The sequence below is a fragment of the Micromys minutus genome (genome assembly GCF_963924665.1).
Source record: "Micromys minutus genome assembly, chromosome: 12".
Taxonomy (NCBI): Eukaryota; Metazoa; Chordata; class Mammalia; order Rodentia; family Muridae; genus Micromys; species Micromys minutus.
In genome coordinates, this window is record NC_137981.1 from 38,214,277 (window position 1) to 38,227,691 (window position 13,415).

General features: G+C 47.8%; 1 protein-coding gene across 1 annotated transcript in view; it reads right to left on the reverse strand.

Moving 5' to 3' along the window:
* The window catches only part of NID2 (nidogen 2), a gene marked incomplete at its 5' end in the record, with an annotated part of 56,695 nt that overhangs the window by 5,276 nt on the left and 38,004 nt on the right, over nt 1-13,415 (reverse strand). The window contains 6 exons of the mRNA XM_080926945.1: nt 192-321; nt 2,308-2,477; nt 2,989-3,210; nt 6,787-7,035; nt 7,780-7,899; nt 13,220-13,363. Coding sequence (XP_080783071.1) covers nt 192-321; nt 2,308-2,477; nt 2,989-3,210; nt 6,787-7,035; nt 7,780-7,899; nt 13,220-13,363 — 1,035 coding nt within the window. The remainder of the gene's footprint in view (nt 1-191; nt 322-2,307; nt 2,478-2,988; nt 3,211-6,786; nt 7,036-7,779; nt 7,900-13,219; nt 13,364-13,415) is intronic.

A 13,415-nucleotide genomic window follows, 5' to 3' on the forward strand; every position in this document is an offset into this window, starting at 1 on the left:
AAAATCAACTGTGTGTTCGCCACGTATAAACGCACTTGTTTGCAGAGGGACCAGGCTCGTGCAGCTTAAAATTAATTTGCACAGAACTTTACCTTCTCTTTCGACAAGAGTGAGAGAAACCAGGACTAAACGGGTCGATGGCAGGAAAATAAAAGGTCCCACCAAAGTGTCCATGGGAAGAAGCTGCTGACCTGAGGTAATGATGGTCTCGGGTTCGGCTCCTGCCTCCAAGCTGGCGCGGCTGATGGTCCGACCAGCAACGTCTGTCCAGTAGACCATCTTCTCCCGGCAGTCATAGTCAATCCCCACAACTATAGAGCCCTTTGTGGACCAATGGTGACATCAGAAGGGTTAGGATTCCTCGAGTCCCCAACCCTAAGTTCACAGCTATACTGCACTACTGTTGTTGCACTGCGGTGGTTCGAGGCAGCGGACAGGTAGACTCCTCCCTCGGGTCAGAGCCAGGCTCAGCCGTTTAATCTCTACGCTTTCATTTCCTCCAACACAGCAATCAGTAAGGGGTTTATAAAGTGCCTGATGGCAAACCTCCAGACACTAAACTCCTCCAGCACTGTGAGCCCCGGCTGTGAAAATGGTCATTTTATGAGAAAAATCAGTCCTTTCACTGATGAGAGGAGCATCCCATTAAGTAAGCCCTTAATATTTAATGGTGCAAAAGATGAACGCTTCCAAGTGTTACTGGCCCTTTCTCAAAGAGCCTTTCTAACTCTGACAACACGTGCCAACAGAATTTTCCCTACTGGGTGAATAGATTGAAACCCTCCCCACCCCAAGGTGTGATCTTCCCTGCCTCTTAATATAAGCATTCAGTTGTGCGGTATACAAGAGAGCCTGTAATTTAACAATTTGGGAGGACTGTGGCCACCAGCCTTTGGCTGGTAGTTTCTCCCTTTCCTTCCCAATGAATGACAGTCTTATTCAAAACCCTGAACCTGTAATGTTCCTGTTTGAGCTCCACACAGGACTTGCTTCTTTCCATTTCTAACCCACTTTCTTGCTGTGAAAACCCCCAGCAGACATGAAATTCAACATAGGCCACACCAGTCTCCGCCTTGCCCAGCAAAGCCTCCTGGGGCTTGGCCTAAAGTAGTCACCATGAGACACTGTATGAAGAATTTGGCTCCTGTAGAAAAGATGGCATTTATATGGGGGGACCTAAGGTCAAGGTACTTTTATTTGTAAATTAAATTTAAAAGGCCCTTCATCGGAGGCAAGAACACACCTTCCTATGGGTGGCAATGAGTCCAGGGATTCATGGGATTCATAAACCAAGTTTCTCAGTATGAAGGTCAAACTTTAGGTAACTTGCCCTAAAGTGTGGTTGTAACTCCCCCTTCTCCTTTAGTTCCACTATAACCATCACCTCCCTGCTCATTAGACATGTTCAGAAATGCAATCAAGTCGTCTGGTATGGTATGGTAAGATGGTTAGTATGGGGAAACTTATCAGCATTAGCCTTATAAAGTGGGATCGCACACTGGCTGCTTTGATGCTTTCTTGGGAACACCAGTTCATTAACAGAAGTAAACAGAGAGAACTCTGCCCTGTATGAAAAGTCTGCTCAGTGTACACTGAAGATGGTCAAGACCATCTTCCATGATAGCTATCAGTGTCTCTCTTGTTCCACTTCAGAGAAGAAATCCCTCCTTCCACATGGAAGTATCTTGCTAGCTCAAGAGATAACCATATGCATACCCAGGGGCGGAGCTGGGGGCAGGGGGTGAGGGGGCGGGGCAGGGGACTGGACAGGGCTGGGGACAAGGGGTGGGGGGTGCATGGGCAGCACACATTCCTCAAAGCTGCACAATGGACCAGGCAGAGCTCTAGGAAAGAAGTGAGTCAAAATGAAAGAAGACATCCTGACAAGCCTTTCCTGATTTCTACCCTACCATCTCAAATGACCACCTCCTGGGGTTTTGGTTTATGCTTAAGTTGTGTTTTGACTTCCACAAGTCTGTGACCTGAACGGAACCCCCAGGAACCTGAGGTAACAATGCTCTTCCCATAAATAGCCAACAGCTCTGAAATTCTTTGGCTTATCTGAACTTCCACGACACCCTGAAGACATAGCAGCTAGAATGGATCAAACATGATTTCCAGCAATTGGGCCCCACTAAAGCAGATGGACGCTCAGAAGATGCCAGGATTCCCCACACTTCCCTCTGAAAACTACAAAGTGCTGTTCCTCCAGGCCCACAAGCCCACAAGCCCAGCCTGCAGGCTCACCCTCATCCCAACCAAACCCCATCCTTATGGAGCCCAGCCCCCTGGAAAACCCCAGTTTACATGGAGTGACAGCAGGGTCCTGGCTGCATCCTTCTGAAGCCGGCTGCCATTGAGAGGCAAGTGGCCAATCTGCTGGCCCTGGGCATAGAGCAGGAAGGTGCCCACAGACGGAGGAGTCACATCAGGCCGGGGTGTTGGTCGGACCACAGGTGGAGCGACGGTGGGTATGCCTGTTTGTGGAAAGGTGGGGAGAGAAGGGAAACTTACTTTTGTCCATGAGAACCTCCAAAATTACCCAGTTCTTCATGGAACATATTTCAAAGAAATCTTGGTTTCTAAGGAATTTTTTTTTTCTTCAAAGATTCATTATTCAAACTTCTGCCATTTACTCAGGAGATAGACAACTAACCTCCAAAATGCAGAGTTTCAGGATGTGGTACAGCAGTCAAATGTTCACTGGGGCCCTAGGGTGGCATTGTCCCCTTTCACCCAGGGCTCAGGGGTGGAACAGTCACACTGTGGCCTGAGATGAGCTATTCTCATAGCAGGGACTACAAGCTAACGAAAAACCCAGACTGGGATCCTGAGATACCCTGATGATAAGTCAACCCAGCATATCGGTGAGGTGACTTTATTCATCAGACTTGGTAACCGTTCCCCTTCCTACTCTGCCCGCCTCAGGAAGCAAGACCAGAGAGCCCTCAGTGGCACAAAGGAGAGCCTGGGCCGTCCCATACTTACATGCAGGCATGGTGCCTGGCTGTGAGCGTGTGCCCTGCACCTCTCTGCCGTCCTTGTCCACACACCAACAGAAATCACTCTTCCCATGGCACTGCAGGGGGATGAAGTGGCCTAGGTCGTCACACTGTGGCACGTACTGGTCATCCCTGGGTGTGCCCCCGTAGTGTTCCAGCAGGCTTTCCCGCCAGCGCTCACAGACAGTCCGAGGCCTCTGCGTAGGCTCTAAGATGGAGAAACAAAGCCTTGGATGGCCAATCAAGATCAGTACAATCCCAGGTCCTAACTCGTGATCTCCTGGCCTTCCTTTTCCTCTCAAAGCCTTAGGCACACCTGTGGACGCTGGGCCAAGGAAGCACATGTGCTGTCAGAAACTCTCTGTGGGAACTCAGAAATCACCCTGATGTTCTTGATGCTCCTGTCTCCCAAGGCCAGGGGGACTGTCATGGAGGCCCAGCCACACCAACAGAACAAGAAGACAAGCTCATCCGTACACCTCACTCAGGCCAGTGGAGATGCACATGGACAGTTAGCCATGTGCCCAGGGCTCCTCTGATGACAGAACACTCAGTGACCCATATGACACTTTAAAGCAACTCTTTCCCACTTTGTCCCAAGCTCTTGCTAAAATAGCCATCACAGGCTGACCTATGTGTCCTAGAAAAAGAGGCCAAAGACCTTGCTGAGATGTAGGTAGTCCTTGGTTTCACTGGCCAGTTACAAGGAGCAAGAGTGACGGGACACTGTATACGGCACAGCAGAGGTGGCACTGAGCCACGGGGAACTGCTTCTTGGACTATCTGGTTTTGAGAATTCACTGCCATCATATTGCCGGAACTATCTCAAAGCTGAACCTTTTCTCCAGAGTCTAGTTTTCTGCTACAACACTGTCCTGATTTCTCTAGTTCTCTACACCCCCAACCCTCCTCAGATCCTCAGGCTTCTGGTTCACACCATGCATGACTAAAGACCTGCTGCTGGCTTCTGATGTATGCCAGTCCCTTCCACCACCCCTACCACCCCCACTAGGCTGCTGCCCCAGGGCCCGGGAGGCTCCGCCCCACACAAAGTCAGATCTACAGAGGCTGCACCCTGTCAGCTGTTGAAATCACTTTTTCACTGAGATTGGACAGCCTGCAGAGCCCAACTAAAGGCATTTCTGGTTCTGTTTTAATTGCTGCAACTCAAAGCCTATGCTATGCAGAATCACACAACTAATCTCCTCGCTACTACTATCTGGATGCATAAAGGAAACCTCAGCACAAAAGGACAAGCCGGGCTCCTGCTTTCTCCCAAACTGGCTCCCCGCACCGACGGTTCCACCACACAGCACCTGCATTTTCCATTGCTCAGACGGAATCACCCCAGTGCCCCCTTCTCTCAACTCCTCACATCTCAGGTCAAAAAAGGGTCATCAATTTTACCTCCAGAAACACTGACTAAAGGTGGACGTAGTAGTGCATGACCTTAAGCCAGCACTCAAGAAGCAGAAGCAAGTATCTCTCTCTCTCTCTCTAAGTTCGAGGTCAGCCTAGTCTACACAGTGAGTTCCAGAACAGCCAGGGCTACCTAATGAGACCTTGTCTCAAAAACATACCGAAACAGACCAAAACCAAACAACAATAACAAACAAACAAAACCCATAGACTATCTTGATTGACTTCTTGCCACTTCTCCCTTATGTCACCCTGCTTACAGGAATTCTCTCTCACACTGGGATCATGGCAACAGCCTTCTGGCTGGCATTTTTGCATCCCACCTTTCCTCACCAAACCAGTGTATACTTAGCCAGCAGCTACAATAGAGCATTTAAACCCAAGGCATCGTCATTTTACCCAGAGACCATGGCAACAGACTTTTGGCTGGCTTTGCTGTTCCCACCTTCCCATGCCTTCACTCAGCCAACAGCCACAATGGTACATTCAAAGCCCAGGGCATCTTAATTCATTTTTTTGCTAAAAAATCTCCAGGAACTTCAAAGAACGAAGCTGGGGGCATCACAACCGAGCTGGAGGGACCAGTCCTCTGAGACTGGTGGAGAGATATCAATAAAGTCCTGGATCTCAAACTCAGCAAGTTCAATCAAGACTCACGTGTTTAGGAAGTGTCTGACCCTCAGGCTGAGGCAGCTCATGACCCAATAGGAAACAAAGGCAAGACCAAAGTACTCCAGGACAGGAGGGGGGACTGCTACCCCCTCAAAAACTTGCCATCTACTTCACAGTGGGATGTGCTGGGAAAACCAACAACCCATTCTACACAGAACACCCCCAAGCGTCACTCTTGTTTCTGAAGACCACCCACATGGGTATGTGTCTGGATGGAGGCTCAGATCACTCACGGGTAGGCACCCTTCTTATTCCATACTGCTTTAAGCTACACTATTCAATCCTGAGCTTGCTTCTTTCCTGCTTCTGGTTGGTGAGGGTTCAAACAGTCTTGAGTGCAGAGCATGCTAGCCTCCATCCAACTGACCTGGTTATGCAAATAAGACTAGTCAGAGATGTCAGGCAGGGCCAAGCAGTGCCAGGGAAGAAGTCTGGGCCACGGGATGTCTGCACAAAGGAATGTGCCTGAGTCACTATCCTTAGCACATGTTATTTTAATCAACTTAATAGAATGCCAAGCCATCTCTCCATGGGCCCCACCGAACCTCTCAAACCTCTGACAGAGAGCTGGGGCTTTGGAGAGGAGCCATGACCAAAGCAGGATTTCTCTAGGCACCTTATTTTTTAAGGCTTGCAGAACTGTCTTCCTAAAGAACCTGTTAGAGGCAATGGGTGTGAGGTGTGGGGTGTGGGTTGTATAGGTCCCCAAATCAGTTTACTCCAGTGAATCTCTAGTTTTATTTTGAGAATTTTGTACAATCTATTTTAATCATATTCACCCTCCCTTCCAACTCCTCCCAGATCCATGCCCCTAATTTTTATCTACACAAATCTTAGAAATGCTAAAGTTATGAATGTTAAAGGATTGAAAACTAACTGCTGGAAACTGTCCAGCTTGGTGTCCCTCGCACATTAAAAGCTGAGATTAGTGGCTTGTGTATTTAACTTTTTTTTTTAAATTATAACTTAGCGGTTCTTTGGATACTAGCTCCCAGATCAGGAAGTGTCTGGGCTGAAGCAGCAGCATGTGTTGCCCAGTTCTGAACAATTCAGCACGAGGCTGGAGAGCTGCCCGGTGTAAGTGGCCTGCTGCTCACGCTGCTGGCGAGACTCTGCCCACCGTGACCTAGGCACCTTGGCATGAAGAAGGCAGATGATGGCCATGTTTGCCATGAACACCTTGGATCAGATGGATGGGATCCTATACTTCCTTTGAAAGCAGCTCTGGAAAGAAGGCCTTCCCAAACCCACGTTGGATTGGCTGAAAAGGGATGAGTCATTGATGAGTCATTGGATTAGAAGGAAGCCCGGTGGATCCATTCCGAGTTTCATACCTAATTTGCCCGCTAATATTAGTACAGCCTTCAGACTTCTTCCTACATGGTTACCTAGAAAGGAGTCTCGCTTTCAGTTAAAACGCTATGCTGGGAAAACCCTTTAGCTCGCTCAAGCCTCTCAAGGGTCACAAAGTGACTTAAGACACTCAGCTTTCAGTCACAACTCAACAAGGATCTATGCAGCTGGAGTCTAATGTATAATATATCACCTATATATCTTGTCCTTATGACATCAACATGCATATGGGGGTGTCTATGTCATCTGCAGAGTCAGAGCTGGGTTATAAACCACCATTTTCTTCCTTGATCCCAGGCCCAAGCAGGCATAAGGCATTTCTTTGGGGCAGGAGGCTCACCTGGAGCTGGTCCACAGTGAGGAGGGGTGGAGCCAGGTGGAGTCTGGGTACCAGGGACTTCATGGCCATTTCGGTCCACACACCAGCAGAAGCCAGTGCTGCCATGGCACTGCAGTGGCACAAAGTTTCCTTGGTCATCACACTGGGGGATGTGGATCTGTGACCCAGGGTAGGCATGCTGTGCCTGGGCATAGCGCTGCTGGTATTCACAGGGCTTCAGTCCTGAGACAGAATCTCCCGGAACCGTGTCTGAGGGAGACATGAGGGAGAAAGAGGAGGTGCTGCAACCCATCCCCCCATAATGTCTTCTGCGCTGAGCATTTCTTCCATACAACTGAAAGTTACTCTGACGTTGAGAAATAGAAAAACACTAACATTTTAGAGTCCTGAGTTCTTATTTTGGCTTTGCCGCCATCTATCTCTCCAATTAGTACTAATCCCCTCCATTTTCCCCGTACGTCCCTGCATGAATATAAATGTCAGCTAGCCCAGTTTGTCCCTCAGCCTTGGGGACCAATTGACATCTGGGCAAAAAGAAAAGTAAACTTCCTGGCCTTCTGGGAGACTCTGGAGAGAACAAGTTAACTCCATCCATTCTTTGGAGTCTAAGTCTGAGAAGCCCGGGTTATAGCAGCCACATTACTGTATGTTGGCCAAGCTCCATGAAAGCAGTCACCACGAGTACTGACTTCTGGCTCATTAGTACACGGGGCTCCTACTGAATAAGCTTCTCCTTAATGGGTTTTCCAGACAACACTCAACAAAGTAGATCAATTGGGTGGTAAACCAGAGGAGCCACAGGGTGAATGACAGACTCCAAGTTCACATACCCAACTAGCAATAAGTGGACATCAGGAGTCTACAGAGAAGAATGCAGACCTTGGAAAGTCCCCATTCTCTGGCCTCAGACCAGGTTCCATCTTGGGCAGGAAGGAAAATAAGAGGGAAAGAGCTGGGAGATCCCAGAGCTAAATCAGGTCTTTCATCACTTACCAGAGGTGCAGTGAAACCCGTCCCCGTGATACCCAGGCTGGCAACGGCAGGAGAAGGACCCGGGGGTATTGTAGCAGATAGCTGCCTCATGACATCTGTTTTCCGCACATTCATCAACATCTGCAGAGGTCAGGGACGGACAGAGAGGTGAGGAAAGGAAGGAAGGAAGGAAGGAAGGAAGACCATGACTTCACCACCCAACAGCTGTGTGACTCCATGGTCAAAGTACATATGGCTCAATAAGTTATCAACTTTAGAACATCCCTGGGTCTGAGCTGAGATATGCTAATGTCGAACAGCAAGCATAACAGAAAAAAATAAGACAAAACAAAAGCCATGTGCTGGCAGTTTTATCATCACTTGACACAAGTCAGAGACATAAAAGAGGAGAGAGTCTCAATTGAGAAAATAAGGTATTTTCTTAATTAGAGATCACTGGGGGAGGACCAAGACCACTGTGGGTGGGCATGGTGCCATCCTTGGGCTGGTAGTCTTGGGCTCTATAAGAAAGCAGGCTGAGCAAGCCAGTGAGGGGCCCCCTCCTTGGCCTCTGCATGAGCTCCCACCTCCAGGTTCCGTTCCTGCATGAGGTCCTGCCCTCTCCGCTTTGGATGATGAACTGTTATATGGAACTGTGAGTGCAATCAACCCTTCCTTCTGACAGTTGCTTTTGGTAGGTGTTTCAGAGTGATTGCAGCCTCAACAGAGACAGAAACAAATCCAGGAATGTGTGAGCTAACAAACGAAATGCATAGAAATCTGACCCAATCTGAGCATAGGTACTCACGGAAAAATGTTCCGCAGTGTACTTCTGCGGTGTTGTTTGGCTACCATGAACTCTAGAAGTTATTTTTTTTTTCAACTATTAACCTATACTGTAAATCATGAATTTCCTGTCAGCGGTATTACAAAAAAAAAAAAAAAAAAAAAAAAAAAAAAAGATTAAATACAGGAAACAAGTTTTCCTTCTTTGTTTGGCATCCGTTCTCTTTATACTCCTGTGGAGGACAGGTGTCAGATAAAGCCCCGAACACATTCTCAGTTTGGAAGGAACTTCAGCCTTGCCTGATCAGAGTGTTGTCTAAAACCTCCAACCAGAGACAGTCTTACAGAAACTTACTTTTCACTTGTACAAAGAGAAGAATGTTATTGGCACTTTTAAAACAACACATGCACTCGAGGGCCTGAACTTACTGGGCACAGATAAGCAGCCCAGGCCCCTACACTCTACATGAGATTCCCCGAGGATTGACATAATTGTACTCAACACTGCAAGACGAACCGCTGGAGCGAAAGGCAGTGTTTGGTGTGCCTTCTCTTCTACTTATTAAAGTTGGCCCAGGCTATGTCAACAGTGAGTCACCTCTTCCCCCCCCCACACACTCAAAACCCCCAACACACTCTCCCACGTGGAAATGCTGAAGCTGATATCAGGAATGAGGTAAGCTCTAGGGGGGCAGGAAGTCTTCCAGAGGAAAAAAGGGGGGAAACAAAAGGTACAGGTTTGACTTCCAGACATTGGCTAGACCAAAAACAAAACAAAGCATGGGTCACACCCACAAAAGCAAACAAATGTGTGAGGAGAAAACCAAGCCGAACCAAAACAACAACAAAAATACATACCACCTTGGAAAGTGGAACTTTATAGTGGGAGCAGGGACAGTCTCTACCAAGCCCCATTCTCCAGAAGCTCCTCCGATAGCTCAGGAGTTTTTTTGGCTGGCAGCCTCACTGTTCCTTATGCACAGGTATTCCATTCCCTGGACAGGAAGCCCCTGTACCCATCTAGGGAGCATCTGCTTACCCTCTGCCTTTGGAGAACACAGTGCCTTTGAGTCCAAGAACCCCTGAACGCTCAACAGAGCAAGATCAATTCCACCCCGAGTGGCTCTCCCTGGGCAAGAAGACTGTTTTTCCTGGCTATCTTCACTTCCCAAGATTAAGTTAGGAGTTGTTGAGTGACATCCTAGATAGCAACCCAGTTACTAAACAACTGTTATTTATTTTACTTTATTATTGGGTATATTTTATTTACATTTCAAATGTTATCCCTTTTCCAGGGTTCCCCTCCAGAAACCCCCCTATCCCATCCCTTCTCCCCCTGCTTCTATGAGGGTGCTTCCCTCACCCCCACCCCCCAAGAACTGTCATTTTTATCCTAGTAGCATACCCTGTCTCTTCAAAGGCCAGCTCCAGGGCACAGCCCAGTGAGGAGTTGGCTGAGCCTAGGGGGGCTCTAAAACCGACAGAGGAACCAAAGTTATAAAAATGAACTTCCAGCCAAATTCAGGAAATTCCAGCTATGTCAGAACATACTCTAAAAGTACTTCCAGTGTCGACAGGAACCCCAAGCAATGGCAGGAAGCAGGAATTCCTGACCCCACAGCCTATTGCAGGACCCCAGGGAGCCCTTTCTTAGGCTATTGTTTAACTAAGGGAGAGGGGATTCCCCAAGGTGGCTGAATCTCTGGCCTTATTAAAACCCTCACCTAAGGATACTGACCAAACCCGAAATGCCCACTTCCCCATTGTTACGTTCTTCATGGATGCCACAGTTATAGCAGACAGTAGTTGTCAGGAATGACCAGCAAGTAGGAAAAAAACTCTTGAAGAAGTTTAAAACATCACACCGGAGGAATCCCTGACCCCCAAGCTAGAGAACTATAGGCTCCCATGGAGCACCTCCATGATGAACACAGTAGAGTCAGGGCTGGCTTCACAGCGCGGGAGCACAAACACCATGGGGTTTTCAGGAAGTCAGAGCTCATTTCACAGGACGGTAAGTGTCCAGATAGAAGATGGGGAAGGACTTTGGCCTCTTCTCAAGGCAGGAGCTATCTTTTTAATCCCTGCGGATAGGAGGATGCCCATAACAATTAACTGGTGGGCGGGATGATGTTCAGGTGCTGATAGAAGACTCAGGTCAGGACAGGAGGACTGAGTGGAGTAGGACAGTCCCTTGTCACAAAGGCAACTGAAAAAAGGCAGCGAGATTCCGGCACAAGAGAAGCCTCCACCACTCACCCATTAAAACTAAGGGATCTGTTAGAAAAACATGTCTGGAGCCGTCCACTGTAGCTCATGCTTTGGAGCTTGGACATCCCTTCCTGCCCTCATTCTGAACAGAAGCAGCTGGGAGCAAATTCAACCACTGAATGACTGACTTGTGCTCATTGTTTTAATTCTCTGGTGCTGAATAACCTTTACCCAGAACCCCATGCTTTGGTCCATATGTCCTTGCCTTCTCTCTGCTTCCTAACTGTCCAATCACACATAAACGTCTGCTGTTCTTGTTTGTGTGGCATGTGGTGCTCTCCTTTAGGACCTGTAATTGTGGTTGTGGTAGTGACAAACATTGTTCCCTCTATGATCACACCTTCTTGTCAATGCTTTCCCCAGTGTCTCTGAGCACAGACATCCTGGGAATAATGTCTGTACCATTCATCTGCCTCCTGAACAAACATATAACAGACTCTCTCTACCCTTAACTCACATCTGAAACTCCAAGACCATCTGTTCTTCTGGATTCTTAACAACAACACGCCTGGGAACTCCCCAGCTCACACACAGGCCAGAGTGCTGCAGCTGGAGGGAAGGTGGAAAAGACTTGACTCTCTTTTTTGCATCAAAAGCCTCCTGCTGGTGATTTAAACCAGACTGAGAGCTCAATTCCAAGTGCAGCCTTTCCAAGTGCCTGGTTCCCAACAAAGCATGGCTGGAGGAAAACCCACACATCCTCTTTTCATCTGATGGAGTGTGCCTAAAACACAGACATGAGTACTATGAAACACCTCTCAATATGAATGCTTACACATATCCAACACGTTGTAGGTTTATTCTGTAAGTGACCTCCATGATTGGCATAGACTATCATGCGGGATCTTTAGGAAAATGACCCCTCTCTGAAGAGTGGATGGTTACCAAAGGTGGTTGTGGTTTGTTGGGAGGCCTTCAGGATGGACCTCATTGAGTCCTGTCCATGATGTGCATAATCTCTATCAAGCCTCTCCTTAGAGGCATGCGCATCACAACAAATATGGTAAGACAACATTGCATCCATCCAGCTGGCAGGCTACAATAAAGCAAGTCTTGTGACTCAAACAGCCTTGTCTCGATAGAGGCCCACATGACAAGAAACCAAAAGGCACAGCATGCTATGACAGAGCAGAGGCTCTGTGTCCAACAGTCCTGACACTTGTCCATACTAAGTGGTGACTCTTGTTTTAAGCCTTACTAGAGATCCTAAGAATTAACACCTACTGAATCATGCCCAGACTCCTGACCCACGGGGAACAGGTGGGGCCTTGTGAGGTTGTTTAAAGATTAAAGTCATACCCGATAGCATGCATGTTTAGGAAACTGAAGAATGCATCAAAAGAAAGGTTATTCAGGGAAGCTTCTGAATTGTCTAAATAGACTATAGTATATAACAGCACCGAAACTCAGTTATTGTAATGAATATCATGAGAAAATAAAGGTTGGGAAGTACTTGATGGAAAAGATAATCTTTCCTCCTTTGCCACCCCATACCTGGGCCTTCCAAGATAATGTGCTAGGACAGTCTTGGAACTCCCTGGGCTGCATGACCAACGTCAACAGTATGCCCCTACACCCCAATCCTTGTTCTATTTTGCTTTTTTTGTTGCTGAAATAAAACACTTACCAAAGGTGGTTTAGGAAAGTTCACTTTACCGTTTACACTTCCAGAACACAATGCATCTCAGGAACTGGAGCAGAGACCATGAAAGATCAGTGCTGCGGACCAATGCCTTGCTCTCCTGCTCACTCTCAGGTGCAAGTTAGCTAGCTCACTTTACTGCCCAGGAGTAGACCCCCAGTAGACTGGGCCCTCCTACATCAGTTAGCAATCAGGAGTATGTCCACAAGCAAAGATCAGTGAGACAGTTTCTCAACTGAGGTTCTCTCTTCCAGATAAATCTTGGTCAGGACAAGTTCACAATAAAAATGCCAGGTCTGATGGAATACCTCTTTGATCCTTGAAGCAGAGGCAAGAGGATCTCTTTGAGTTTCAAGCCAACTGGGGCTATACAGGGAGACCAGACCTTGTCACTCACCAACCAACCAACCAACCAACCAACCAACCAACCAAACCAACCAACCAACCAACCAAGTTAACCAACATAATAGCCCATCTCATCAGGTGTTTGATGAAGGTAAAAGAATTTAGAAAGAACTGTTAATTATGAATCCCTCCAGCCTAGACTAGCTCCAAGAAACAGAAGGTTTCCAGCTGACACCAACGCTCCAGGACAACCACAGGTGTTGATGACCACCCTTGGGCTCCCTGACTCTAAAGATGCCTGCTTTCTTTCAGCACTCCCAAGGCTGTCTGAGTTACAGGAGGAAAGAAGCTGTGTCTCTATGAGGCTGTATATCTAAAGGGACCATGCAGAGTCAAGACTTACCCACAGGTACTCACCAGAACACTGATGCCCAGTGCCAACAAAGCCTGGCAGGCAGGCACAGCTGAATGAGCTACCTCCGTGGTGAATGCACCGGGCCTGCCCCTCAGGGGCACATGTGTGACTACCATCAAGGCAAGGGTTGGAAGGTGGGGCAATCACTGAAAAGAAAGTGAGAGTTTAAACCTCTGTATGTGAGACACACACACACAC